Source organism: Pseudorasbora parva, chromosome 2 (genome assembly GCF_024679245.1).
Source record: "Pseudorasbora parva isolate DD20220531a chromosome 2, ASM2467924v1, whole genome shotgun sequence".
Classification (NCBI taxonomy): domain Eukaryota; kingdom Metazoa; phylum Chordata; class Actinopteri; order Cypriniformes; family Gobionidae; genus Pseudorasbora; species Pseudorasbora parva.
In genome coordinates, this window is record NC_090173.1 from 39,247,011 (window position 1) to 39,261,627 (window position 14,617).

At 38.0% G+C, this 14,617-nt stretch overlaps 1 protein-coding gene across 2 annotated transcripts in view; it reads right to left on the reverse strand.

Moving 5' to 3' along the window:
* smurf1 (SMAD specific E3 ubiquitin protein ligase 1) overlaps window positions 1-14,617 on the reverse strand; it is a 73,202-nt gene that overhangs the window by 23,075 nt on the left and 35,510 nt on the right. For both annotated transcript variants that reach the window (XM_067419905.1, XM_067419898.1), the window contains exon 2: window positions 4,102-4,140. In XM_067419905.1, coding sequence (XP_067276006.1) covers window positions 4,102-4,140 — 39 coding nt within the window. The remainder of the gene's footprint in view (window positions 1-4,101; window positions 4,141-14,617) is intronic.

Below are 14,617 nucleotides of genomic sequence, written 5' to 3' on the forward strand. Positions count from 1 at the left end.
TCCAGCCCTTCCTGTCTTAACCGTTAGGAAATATACAGAAATTTAATAAAGTTATCAAAGTTATATTCAGTCTGCACTGCATAAACTATAAATTGAATAGTTAATCCTTATTAAAGCTACACAAGTTATTTAGTCAAGAGCAGCGAGTCATTTTCTCTGTTCCCTTTGTTCTTTAACTTAACTGAAAGGAAGCTTTATTGCCTGCTGTCCCTTTAAGAGCAGACAGACACGCGGATCTCACTGTTTATGGATCGCGCCTCATTCTCTCACAAGTCTTTTTGTTCATTTTAGACTTTATATAAATCATTTAAGATTGCTCTTATGAGGATAGTCGTTGAAGATATGCCTTGAAGCAAGTCTAAAATAAAACGTAAGCCAGCCACTTCTGTTGAGCGCGCAGTGTTCTGAGATGATGCCGAACGACCTCTGAATATGACGTCAGCATCAAACATACGTTGAAACGGAGACTAAAGATCTTTGATTATGTGCCCAGATACGCTAAAGCCCATATTTAAACAAACTAACGCAAACGCAGATATAATTTCAATCAGAATAGGACACCTGATAGTCTGAAAAAATAATACCTCATTTGGAAAAAAATAATACCTCTGATGCCCCATTTAACACTTTTAATGGCCTTAAATTTGGATTTATCACCTTTTAATACTTTTTAAAACCCCGCGGACACCCTGTTCCAGCCATGAGAGTATTTTTGCCTGAAATTTACAGTTAAGTTTTGCTTTATGGTTCCAACACGTAAATGACCACACCCAAGCAAACTGATTCACACCCGAAGTCTGGTGTGACTTCCGCCTTACAGTTGGACACTTAGTATGTGTGATCATTCTAGACCTGTATTGTGTTGCTTAGTTTTAGACTTGACAATGCATTTTGTAGTGTTATTGAAAGTCACATGCTCTGTGAAACGTTCTGTTGGCATGAAAATATGAAGAGTTTTTTAACGGAAATAATTTAAGTGGGGAGAAAAAGACTACTGACAATTATACGCTGCATCTGTTGTAGAACATTCAATTGAATAGTTTGCTGTATAATTATCAGGGGCAATTGGCCTTGTTTTGCCCTGTGTTCGTCATACATTCTCATGTGGCCTTTTGTTATATGAGAAGCGTAATGGCCATGGCACAGAAACAGGATCTTATGAATGACGCAGACCAAGCATTTGAATAATATGTGGGACACACACTGACGAGGCCAGTGGGGCAAACAAGCCTGTCAGTCAGAACAGCTGGGCTTGAGACATAGGCTCCAGGACAGTGAAGTGTACTCGTGCTGTAGTGGGTGGAATCTGATGAGGAGCCACTGAATGAGGATGTGAATTCCCTCAGTGATAAAGGCAGCCAGTGGGCGGCTCTGAACAACTCAGAGGAGAGAGGCTCTAATGTTCCAGAGCTACAGAATCACAATATACAGCCATTTCTGCGAATGCGAAGGATTTAATGTAGAGTTAAAGTTCACCCAAAAACAAAATGTAGTCACACACATGACATGCCAAACTCCTTTGGCTTTATGTGAAACAAAAACGGTGAAAATTAATAATATCCTGACTACTCTTTTCAATTTTAATGTGAACTTACAAGTCTACATTTCTCATCTTCTAAAAAATAAAGTGATAGCTTTGTTAGAGAAACAGACTAAAATAAGTAATTATTCACTGATAATCCACTCACTCTCCTTGGCACATTTAAAAGTTAAAGGGGGGGTGAAATGCTGTTTCATGCATACTGAGCTTTTTACACTGTTAAAGACTTGGATTCCCATCCTAAACATAGACAAAGTTTCAAAAACTAAGTTGGACGTTTGATGGAGTATTTCTGTATCAAAAATACTCCTTCCGGTTTCTCACAAGTTTCGGAGAGTTTTTTTCGAGTATGGGTCGGCTTGACGTCGATAGAGCGGAAGGTCCTTGTATGGGCCGTACGGGCTCTTCTCCCGCGCTCCACTTTATTCCTATGGGTGACGTCAAGCGACTTCAACGCTTCAGCACAGCATTCCGGGAAAGCAGCGCTGCATTTGAACCGATTTGAATGCAGAAATGACGGGAAGCGCCACAACATACGCTTCGGTCGCAAAAGTGGATCTCCACGGTCTCTGCTGTCAGGACTTCACGAAATCAACAGTTAACTTACAAAAGAAGTGTGTTTTTGACGGAGCGGTCCCAGCGATAAAGGTTCACAGTCCTGCTTTGGAAACAGACGGTGAGTAAAACTGCTTCAAATGTCTGTTGTTGGCTATCGTCTCGTAAGTAAACATCAGTTAACAACACGATCGTGTATAACGTAAGTTAATTTATCAATGGAGCATGCGATCTATGGTGTGTCTTTAAATACATTTGTTTAGCTGACCACTATATGTGTCAGTTTGTTTATTGTAAAACCACCCAAACATAACAGCCTACAGCCTATATTTCTTTTATAAATATAATAAAACTAAAGACTTTTTGGAGATATGAAGGATGCAATACTACTCTATAGGTACTCAAGATTGACATGAGATTGACTGAAACTGAGTGTTTCACCCCCCCTTTAAAGAGAGTGATATTCTATTTGTGAACTGCATTGTTCTTTGAGTCGGATCTTATCAATTAAATGGTTGGTCCAGTTCACAGTATTTTACTCTCTCAAAGTTACCAAATGCCTTTAGAATACTTTCAATGTAGTGCACAATTCTCATAGACTTTTTTAGTCTATGAGATTTTTTTAGATTTAAATCTCAATTTATTGTAAATACACGGAAAATAGCACCCAGCACATTATTTAAAATATTTCCTGTTGTATAGCAATGCAGGTCTGGAGTGAATAAGGGTCAGTAAAAGAAAACAACATTTTTGGAGAACTCATTTTAAATTTCCCCTATTATGTTTCTTAATAAGTTAAGAAATAATAAACTTATCATTCCTAATAAGTTTCTTAATTTAGTTTTGGAGATCTACAACAGTAGGGTTACCTGCATCAAAGGTCAAAAACAGTTACATTTTCTCATAATATACACTGCACATTACCACAATGTTCAATTATTCTCAAACGGCTCAATGGATGAATCGGTCTCCCTAAATCCCTCCTTTCCATAAGCCTATTCTGCTCTGATTGGCCAGATGCCCCCCCGGTCTGTTGTTAATGGTCTACAGTGTATTTCAGAAACAAATGCCCATTGCCATAACTGAACTCCAGCTCCATCCGGAGGCTTTCTGAATCTCAGCAAGACCATAATGATGATGTTGATTTTACACCAATCCCAGCAGTCCGAATCGATGATGAAATATTGGAAGAACTAGTTATTCAACCTAAACCTTAAGCAGGACGCTTCTCAGTGATGTTACTCAATTTGAGGCACATAACATGTTTCAACTGTAATTCCTCACCATCAGCATTAACAAAGGTGCGTCCATCAACAAACCTGTGTGTGTGTGTGTGTGTGTGTGTGTGTGTGTGTGTGTGTGTGTGTGTTTCTAATTTATTGCGGTGCACATAATCAATAACAGCGCATACTTTAGCCGAGCACTAACGTGAATGTCAGATGTAACAAAGTTTGCAAAAACAAATATTGCTCTATCCTTTATCTTTATTTAAAGTAGTGAGAACGACAGACATTCTGCATGAATATACACAGATTTAGGTGATACTGCAGCCCACAGCTGATCTATAGTAGTATTTCAGTAAGACAGTAATAACGCGAGTTAGCCGGTTAGCAAGATACCTACACAATATGAAACAAACACATTGTAGAGCAGAGCGTCTTAATGCAGTATTCAAAGGTATCGGCTGCAGTGTTTGAGGTGGTTCAAGTGTTCCCTGGTGTGGATGGCCAATATGCTAATGTTTCGTCTTGACGTCACAACGAAACGGCTTGGGATTCGTTTGAAAAATGATTTGTTTAATTGTCTCAGAATCATCTCTTACACATCTCTTACATCTCTTTTATTATCTTAAAAGTTCTAAAACTTTTCAGGATGTTTTCATTCACTTAGAGCTATGTGTTACACACTACACGAAAGGTCCTTTTCAAAAATCCATAAGAGGGGCACTTTAAATGTATATAAAGGATGAAAATAGTGAATAAGGAGGTTAAATGAGTTATACTTACGGAAGAAGTCTTTCTTTGCCAGATTCTTGGCACATAATACTGAAACAAAGAAAAAAATTCAGTTAGATATATCAACAGATGCACCACTTGCTTTGAAATGGATGAATGAAGTGTTTAAAATATAGGCTACACAAGGTTTGCTGCTCTGAAAACAGCCTTTATCCAAAGAGACGGTATTAAAGAGAAAGCTGGGCCTCATTCCACTAACTAACTGACATGATCAGGATCCCTTTCGTCTAGTCCCCCAAGAGGGACTGCTGGGGCCGTCCCAGCACAACCTGCACAGAATAAATCAGACATACTTCCTCTTAACGCTGTTAGTCAGCACCTCAAAGCCACAGCTTTTCCCTGGACATGTGAAGCTTAAGTGTCTGCCTGAAAGGTGTTTTTTTTCCCCTTGGCTAGCCTTCACCTAATGTGAAAATATCAAAGGTCATTCTGTGTTAGGCTTCAATGTGATTTCATGCTTTTCAATGGGATTTGGCACACTTAAGAGAAGCAGCATTTGTGAAGAAGGTTTGTGTCAGCTCATGTTTGACACGCCATGGTGAGACGGAGCAGGTGTGGTCAGCAATATTCATCTTATCAAAAATGTGCTGTGTACAGAGAGGACAAAGTAATAGAAAACCAATAACCTGCATCGTTTAGGATAAGAAAATGTAACATATCAGTGCAAAATTGGTAGTAGCAAACAGAGTGTAAAGTCTATACTGTACTGCAGTCACTGCACAACAGGAAAGAGGGGAATCATATGTAGTGCAGCTTGACAATGGTTGATTCTGAATTGTGTGGTTTGAGTGTGTTGCTGGACAAACAGAGCAGGCTATGTTCTACCTATAAAGCGTCACTGGACTAATTCATGCATGCCGTCAGGATGGGAACAGTACAAAAGCATGCTGCTCAACACATGACATTGCAAACTCAACTCTGTCCAATTTATGAACGCTAAAAACATTAGAATGATTGCAAATGTTCCCTTTCACTGCTTTACAAGGCTAAGCTACCTAAAAAAAAATTATCTGACAGATGCGCTACAGTGCAGAAAAAACTTTTACGTACATCGGTTATCGCTTATATGGTATTGTTCAATATGGTTTTGGTATTTTTTTCTGTTCAGAAATACTTTGTGTTAATTTTTTTGCATTATTATTCTGAATTTGACTTTTTATTATTTTTTTCCCCACTGTAGCACTTTGAGATTCGTCAGGATGAAAAGTGCATTATAAATAAAATATTATTATTATTTATTACATAGGAGAACAGGTGAAATGACAGTTCAGTCAAAAATAAGGATTCTTTCATCCCAAACATGTAGAACTTACATTTTTCTACAAATAATAATAATAATAATAAGACAATTAATTTTATTTTTTTATTTTTAAAGCCCATGTCGACAGCAAAAGTCAATAGGGTTCAATGTTGTTTTGGACCCCATTTGACAAAACAGCTGAACTATTCTTTAAAATATCTCAGTTTGAGTTCAGCAGAAGAATGAAAATCTTTTTCAGTTTTGAAATGACGAGTAAATGATGAGTACTTTCTTGGGTGAACTATCCATTTAAGTACTATAAAAGGCACAATATGAAAAAAACTGCCTGTGAAACACAAATTTATGGCTGGATCCTGCTGATGACAACAGAAGTATCTTCCCTCAATCCCAGCGTGCACATCAAAGAAAAGCTTGTCAGTGTTTCCGTTAAAATCGGGATCCCAGAAAAAAAGCAGCCATGTAAAGGCAGCATAAAATACCTGCTTCCTTTATTTTTTATGTATTCTTGGTGTCGTTGCAGAAGTTTATTTATTGAAATACAACTGACAACACAATGAAGAAGAAACCGGCTGAAAATGAGGAAAGACAACCAGTTCCTATAGAACAGGAGTCATGCAAGCTCAGCCACTAATTGGTCTATGCTGAGGTTTCATGCTGCCCTAATGCTTGGTATAGTTTATGCCTTAATAATGAGTCAAGAGGACATGAGCTTCAAAAGGTCAGAGCTGGAAATTCATCGCTGTGGACAGAAGAGCCAAACGGCATACCTCTGTTAGTACCCACACACAGCTACATGACATGGGAAGGGCACTGCCTCATTAGCTGTGAAATTCATCTCGGCATTCACAGGGAGAGACTGAGAGAGAGCGGGGGAGGGTGGTTCCATAGTCCATCATGTCTTCTTCAGCCTCCAGGCTGTCCATCACTTCCCAATAACTGTTACTGTGGCAACCAATAACCAAAGTGGAGGTGCCGCGATGCATAAGAGGCTCAGATCAAAGTCCGCAGGTATGACGGCACTGAGGCAGATCTCTTAGGAGTGGCAGAGCTTCAGCTACAGCAGTCACAGAGTAATCAAATATACATGCGGCAGATATTTCAAAGCTTTACCACCCTAGCTTCCCTTCCGGAGATTTCTGCATATGTAGCCATGGAAACAAAGGAGGAACAGACACAGAAACTTTGCTGTCAGGCACAACTTTTATCACAGGTAGCCAGGGCTGTAAAATCCCCTCCATTTAAAGCAATTAAATCACGTGAAGTAAATCTGTCATTCAGTAAAAAATTGCTTGTCCAGATTTTTTAAAAAAAATATTGTTTATAATTTGGTCTGAGTGAAGCAATATTCTCACCAGTGTTTAATCAGCTTTGACATATTTAAATCTGCATTTTTGTGATATTTTTACCTTTTATAAAGGTAGGTAACTGTCTTGTGAAGTGCGTCATTGAGTTGATTTGTTAAAACGGCTGATTTATTCAAGAATGAGGCAGTCGTTAACGAATAGGTAATTGAATCTAGGGCTGCAGCTATCGATAATTTTTGTAATCGATTAATCTAGCACTTAATCAGTCGATTAATCGGATAATTACTTTTTTCTTTATTAAAAGAGCAATACTAATAAGAGAAAATAAGAAGAAATAAGAAAATTAACATCTAATTTGTTTTCTTTTTAGAAAAATTGTCTCAAACATTGTAGAAAAGTTTTATTGCTGAAATTGCATACATAAATAACTGTGAAACTAAATTTTAATGCATACAATTACCATATTATATAAAAATCTATTTCAAATTACTTAAAAAAGGTAAACATAGTTCAATCTAAAACTAAACCTGCAACCAATAAACCAAAATAATAGTAAAATAACAATAATGCCTAAACATTGTATTTATGTTGTGCAACTTAACGTTCATGTTTCAGCTTCAGCTCAAGCATGACATAAGCCTTTACTGTCTTCTGAAAGCTTTGTGGCTTTTGTAAGAAGCGAAAAATATTGGACAGGGTAACTTGAAATAAGAACAAGAGGCACGGATCATCGCTAACATCACCAAATCAGCTAAACAAACCATCCACCCGCACCCGATCATCACAACTTCAGTCCTCAGTGTTAAGCGCGAGTTTATTGTCACGTATTAGCTACACTGAAGTAGTTTGCTTTAAAAAAAAATGTATTTGGCAAAATTACATTTCTTAACCTAAACCTATACATCACATGGAGGAGTAACCGCTGGACACATAGGCTACAAATCTACATTTTGAGCTAATCATTCAATATTTTAACACATCTTGTTTTATTAAGTTAGTAGCTATAAATATGATTAAAGTGTGATAGTTAAATTACACAAATCAATGAAAGCACGAGCGCTGCTCATCACAAACACGTTACAGCTTCTGATGTTTGTTGCGCCTAGCGTTGAGAACATTTTACTGGTATATTTCAAAGATATTATTAAGTATATAAAGTCTCATTAAAGATTTCACACACATCACAATGACAAACTCCATCGCGTTCATGTGTTTGGAGTTGCTTGTATCTCCTCAGCTGACGCGTGAACTGCCGCAAATGAAACTTAAATGTTCAGCGTTGCATACTGAAGCTCAACACACAGTTGTCTTCATTTAAAAATAGCGAGACTAAATGATATTACCAGTGCTGATGCCACTCTCTCAAGCATTGCGGTCTTTGACCTCGACATGAGCTGAAACTGAACGTTAAAGAACGACATGCATTCATTTCGTTTTACCGTGAAATGAGAGTTCTGCGTTAGGGCTGAACGATATTCTGTTTTAACATCGACATCGCGATGTGCGCGTGCGATAGTCACATCGGCAGAACATGCGATGTGAAGGGTAGTAGTATTTTTTTATGGTCTATGGTAGTAGCCCATGGTGTGTTAAGGAAACACACAGTAAACACGAGGTTGTTGCTGGAGTGACATGCACGTTCCGCGTGCCTGCACAGTGATTGGTTCGCTGTGCCGCTGCTTACCGCTCACGGCCAAACATTCACTGCTAAAATGCGCGACGAAGAAGATCCGAAGAGGAAAAAAAAAGGTTTGTACCAGAAATCATCTTTTTGGGACTATTTTGGCTACATAAAGGAGGATGTTGAACAAAAAGATGTGCTTTGCATGGAGTGTCTTGTGGCCACAAAACAAGAAAACACCACCAATTTGTCTGATCACTTAAAACAGCACCACAAAGCTCTGTACGACGAATACAAAGCAGGGCTCGACATTAACGCTTGTCCAGGACGTGGGTGTTTTGAAGGGACAAGTGAAAGAGAATTTTACTTGACTGACGGACAAGAGCCGGATTAAAGCAAGAAATAACTAGCGAATCACCAAAATGGAAGAATGTTTGTGCATTTATTTAGTGTAAGTGGCGATCGATTGTGGATAATAATGAACTGATGATAATAAGGTCGCGCTGTTCACGCTCGTGCAGCCTCTCGAGGAGAAATTAAAACACTAGAGCGTTTTCCTGAATACCATCACGACTGAAAATGACACTGATTTCATATGACAGCTCTATAAACAACTAATTAACAATCACTTAGTCACTTAAATTTTAGATGCAATATTTAGTGTTTTTGTTCTATTTCAGCAGTGAAAATCGTTCATAGCAGACCCGTAACACGTCTCACTCATAGCAACAAGTGTGAACGATTCAGCGTTCGAATGAATCGTTTGAATTAACGACTCAGTGACTCACTCATTAAGACGGTCACCTGCTGCCACCTACTTGAGGTTTAGTTTCATGTTTACACATATTTTCCAACATTTCTTTTTGTCACTTGTAATGAAGCTTGCTTATTAGTGAAATTATTAATATCACGGAATGGTAATTATTGACTTTAGCCTGGATTGATGGCTCTCAATATCGCAATATATATCGTTGGGGGGAAAAATATTGCAATGTAATTTTTTCCAATATCGTGCAGGCCTATTCTGCGTCTTTATTCAAATCAACATTATGATTTCTCTCATCCACCCTCAATTTTTGGGATGTTTAAACACCGGAACCGGATATAACCGGAATCCGCACATACTCTGAGTCCTTACACAAAAAATGTCTTTCTGCAACATCCGTGTGTAGTTAAATGGACTAAACAAAGCGTCAAGGCAGATGATTTTGCCTCAAGGATTTTTTTAATTCGATTAACTTGAGTCACTCAATGAATCGTTTCAGCCCTAATTTAGTCTTTGATTCAACCGATTCATTCTAAGCTCTGAATCATTCAGTGAAACACTGTTGCTGTGAGATGCATTATGGTTCTGCTGTAATCTTTGATTGGAATTATTTTTACTGCTGAAATAGAAGAAAAACAGTCAATATTGCATCTAAAATGATTTAATTGTTGATTATTTGTTTATGGAACTATCATATGAAATCAATGTCACATTTTCAATTGTGATGGTATTCAGGAAAACAGCACTCTTGGTCACTGTTATGCTACCTTCAACCTTCGTGCTCTCGGAATTATCGCAAATTAGGGCTGTCACTTTTTATTCGATCTTCGAATATGCATTTGAACATGACGTGAAATATCCGCAATTGAACTATAAATAAACTATCCGGTTTTTAAAGTGCCATGTAGCGTAATGTTTTACAGTCGGGTGCGTTTACATGGAACACTGTAATCTGTTTAAAAGTCCAATCTGAATGAAAATGCTCCATATAAACACCTCAATCGTAATAAAAACGCCCAAACTGAATGCAATTGTAATCGTTTTGAGATGGATGGGATAAACCTTTTCATGAGTTGATCAAACGAAACATTTCACCATGTAAACGACCTGACCGGGTTACTTTTGAGTGTGCGCCCTTATATGACGTACACCACGCGTGCCGCGCTCATGCGCCAAGCATGTTGAAAAGAAGAAAGCACATTTTTCTGAGGGATAAACTTTTTATTTTGTAAGAAGTTATGAAAATAATGTTGGCATAATGACACTGTCCCTAAACCTATCCATGTAAGCAAACAATCAACTACTTCAGCTGCGCCTGACATTAGAATTAATTTTTTCGGAGATTATTATTACACTTTACAACCAAGCGGCAACCTCCCGCGATCTCTCTTGAAGCCAATACGGATGTAATTGAAACTGCAATTCCTCGACTGGCCACTAGAGACACTAGAGACTGGCCACTAATAATCTCATTGAGACACCTGTTAAAATTCTCAACTTTAAAGCAGAAAAAAACATGTTTACAGCCTGGTAAAAATTGTGGTTTTGGCTTATAAGGGTAATTTTGATCTTCATGACAACTCTGAGGGGGGTGATTTTTTTTTATAACTCATTCGTTTACGTTATATAAAGCCTTAAAGTTCTGCATAATTAAGGGCGTGGTTACAAGTGGATAGCCATTTATCTGCCGTCTATAGTTATTGTGTCACCTCAGCTCCGCGCACAACCTGCCTTTTTGCCCATTTTCCGTTATCCGGGAGTGACACGCGTTGACTCGCTCACAAGATGGCAACGCCCAGCTCGACTCTACTTTAAGCTTCAGAACGCCTTATCGGAATCCTATGGGTGACGTCACGGACACTACGTCCATATTTTTTTACAGTCTATGTTTACAACAAATAAATAGCTTTTATATAACTGTACAAGTCCTGGTGGCCGCTGAGAGTTGCTATGACACCCGTAAACATATTCCAGCTGCTGGAGAGGACGGCGTCGACATCTGATGCGGTAACGGCTTAACACAAACAAACTGAAAGCTGTGATGATTGCATAGTGGCACTTCATATCGATTAAGTTGATAACCTGCTGTTTCAAACATTAAGTTAAAAATGTATTTTTCCATACAGGCTGTGGCCTGAGTCCTGTTTATGACTGTCAGACTGTTAATGCATTTGTGATTGAATCTCCTTTATGGCGGTGTGTTTTTTTTTTTTTTTTAATGGGGGCTAGGTCGTAGAAATTCGAATATATTCTAATACATTGCTTGATATTTGATATCCGTTCCAATTAGATTTTTTTTTTTAAATGACAGTCCTATCGCAAATACAAGTTTTCTAAGCTTAAATTTAAAACCCTCACATTTTGAAACTTGAATGCAATGATCTTGTAATCACGACTTCAGAAGTCCAAATTATCATATTTTCGATAGCACGTGAAGGCAGCATTAGTTTCTGACATGTTTTGTTGTTCCTGCACAAGCTATTGAAGCTCTGCCCACTTGAAAGAACAAGCAGGGAGCACAAGCTCATTTGCATTTAAAGGAACATTCACAAAAATGGTGTTCTCAAACAACTCGATGGATAAATCAGTCTCTATATCCCTCCTTTCAATGAGCCTACACTGCTCTGATTAGTCCGATGGCCCAGTCTGTTGAGATTGGTCAACAGCGTATTGCTAGAACTGAACTCCAGCTCTATCTAGATGCTCCCTGAAACTCACCAATAGTACACACTGTAAAGACCATAATGATTACATTAATTTTACACAAATCCCAGTGCAAATCTGAATCGATGATGAAAAAGCATGCCGCGGGACGTGCTCGCGCTATTGGACTCTGACCTGAAGCGCGCGCACATGCCTTTCAGACAACAAACATGCGATCGCCATTCAGTTATTTCGCGGATTATTATTTGGGTTTGAATGATCAAACATGCACGGTCTGGCGAGTATTGAGGTAAACACAGTCGGATATGTCTTTAGTGAACGTGTAGCCTACAGCTGAGGTAATTAGATCAGTGCAGGTCTTAAGCCAGACCTAATATTCTGTGATTAATGTTACGCAAACAATGAAAAATAGAAAACCACCACATGCTTGGCTAAATAACTAAAATATATTTATTAAGAATCAGTGTATAGTTAAATTATAGAGTGAAGACTAAGTAAGCAGTTTTATATTTGATTATTTAATTTCTTTCTTGACTTGCTACTGTTAAATAGACCTAATGAAGCTGAAAAATAAAGCACTGTTTTTGTCATATTGTTTGTAATTTGCATTTTTTGTGCTTATTTTTAAAAACAGATACAGTTTAAAAACTATATTATAATTATAAGATTACATTTAAAAAAATATTAAATTACTCGTTTCATAAAATAAGATTTTGATCATCCCAACCTGTTCAGAAGTGAAAGGTTAGTGAATGATAACATGACTGATAATGATGATCTCTGTGAAGATGTTCACACTGGCATGCAGTTATTACAGCAATAACAGAAGGAAATGGTCAAAAACCAGGCAGGAACATGTTGGCCAAGTGAATTTTTAGTTAAAAAAAATTAAACATTGAATAATAAATTCTGTTTTTTTACAGTGGTAACGATTTAGTATCAGTATCGAGGTATTTTAGTCTGGTATCGTATCGAAGTAAAAAATTTGGTATCGTGACAACACTAATCCTTAGGTATACAATTTTGTCAATAAATACAAGCAGTCTGATATATAAACTGAACCTTTAATTTTACCTGCTCAAAGAAAACTTTCTTCTTTAATGTATCAAACACAATTCAAGTCTGGGCACAGAAGACAACAGGCCCATTTAGAACAAATACACAAAAGTAAAAACTAAAAGCTACCTAGGAGGGGGTCTGGGGCGCATTACAGTCAAAACTAAAGTCTAAATGCATCTGGTTGTTGAAAAGTGTGCGCTCTCCCTTTTATTACTGCCGTGACCAGTATCACTCATATGGTTACCAGATTGGCCATGTTCAGGTAAAACACTGGATAGTATACGAGTTTTTTTCACAGAAAAGCTCTGTTTGACAGAGCAAAAAAAAGTGACGGGAGCAACGCTATGCATTTGGCCGCCTTCACGCCGGCTGACGTTCCTGAGCAATCAACCGGGTAAACAGCTGCTGCTTTGATGAAAAAACGAACCCCGTTTTGGAACCAAATAATATAATATGAACACAGTCCAGCGGGGGCAGGGGGAGCAATCGAACTCTGGTTCGGTCCAGGCAATCAAACCAAGTGTAAAAGCACCCTTAGCGCGTACCGCTGATGGCTGAAAGTTAGTTATTCTAGTCTATACAGTTAAATATGGATATTTTTCTGGCACAAACGGACCACTTCACTTCAGAAGGCCTTTAGATTGAGAGAATATAATTGGCCCTGATTATTAGCTAATACAGAAAATAATTGCTTTTATCTGCTGATTAATTGGTGCATAACTAATATATATTTCTGCACATGATAGATCTACAAGCTAAGCCAGGGCAATGATTGAAATCCTGAAAACACAGAAGATAGCAAGACAATCCACTGAGCCAAAAAACACAAAATTAAACTTGTGATGAATAAAAAATGACCACAAAATAAAAACTGTATGACAGATCACATGACAGAAAAACATGAGTGCCACTCTCAAACACTGGCAGAGCTTCTCTAAATGAAGTTCATGAAAGGTACACACTGATGTGGGTCCTTTAAAGAGTGCTTTTCAGGCTGCTCTAACTGCTGCCTAACCATAGGATAAGTGACTGGCACAACAAACATGAATAACACTTCAGAGTTACTGCAGCTCAGCTGCACAAACTGACAAACAACCCAGCCGTACACGTAAAAGCCGCGAGTTTGGTGGGTGTTATTTGCCCAGTGCTGAGTGTGGAGAACTGCCCGGGGCTGTACAAACAGAACGGCCCATGCATTTTCATTAAGCCCTTTGATAGGAGGCCAAACAGTCTGGTATGGTGTTATCAGACATGGGAGATCATCCACCGTCTTAACCGTTTCATTACAGTGGATTAACAGCTAGAAAAGAGTGTTTGTAAACTCCTATAAGTGCAACTAATTTTCCTCTAATTTCATTCAGTTTTCCATCTGCAGACGGTAATCCAAGAGGAAGTTTACTCGCAATGAATTCTGAATTTATGAAACTAAATGAATTGTTCTTGCCACAGATTTATTTGATCATTTAAATGTATGGCGATACCGATTGTTCTGCAGTACAGGTCTTAGCTGATAGCCGGCTGCTTTAAAACTCTTCCATTAATATTTGTGTAAGCGCTCTATGAAGCTTTAAGGGTTTCTAATCTAATATTAGAAAGGGTTTCTAATCTAGTATTTACAATCTATTTGAGTGCATGAATGCAATGGCCAATCAGATGCGTTCAAGTTAGTCAGAATCCGCTCAACATGGAGAAGTTTTTATTCAGCAGTTCAGCACATTTCATTATACTTTCATAATACATTTGAAATATAAACCAGACAGATTAAAGAGATTAAAAAATGGCTCTGTTTCTAGACCACTATATTTAAATGTGTGATTTCATCTGATTGACAC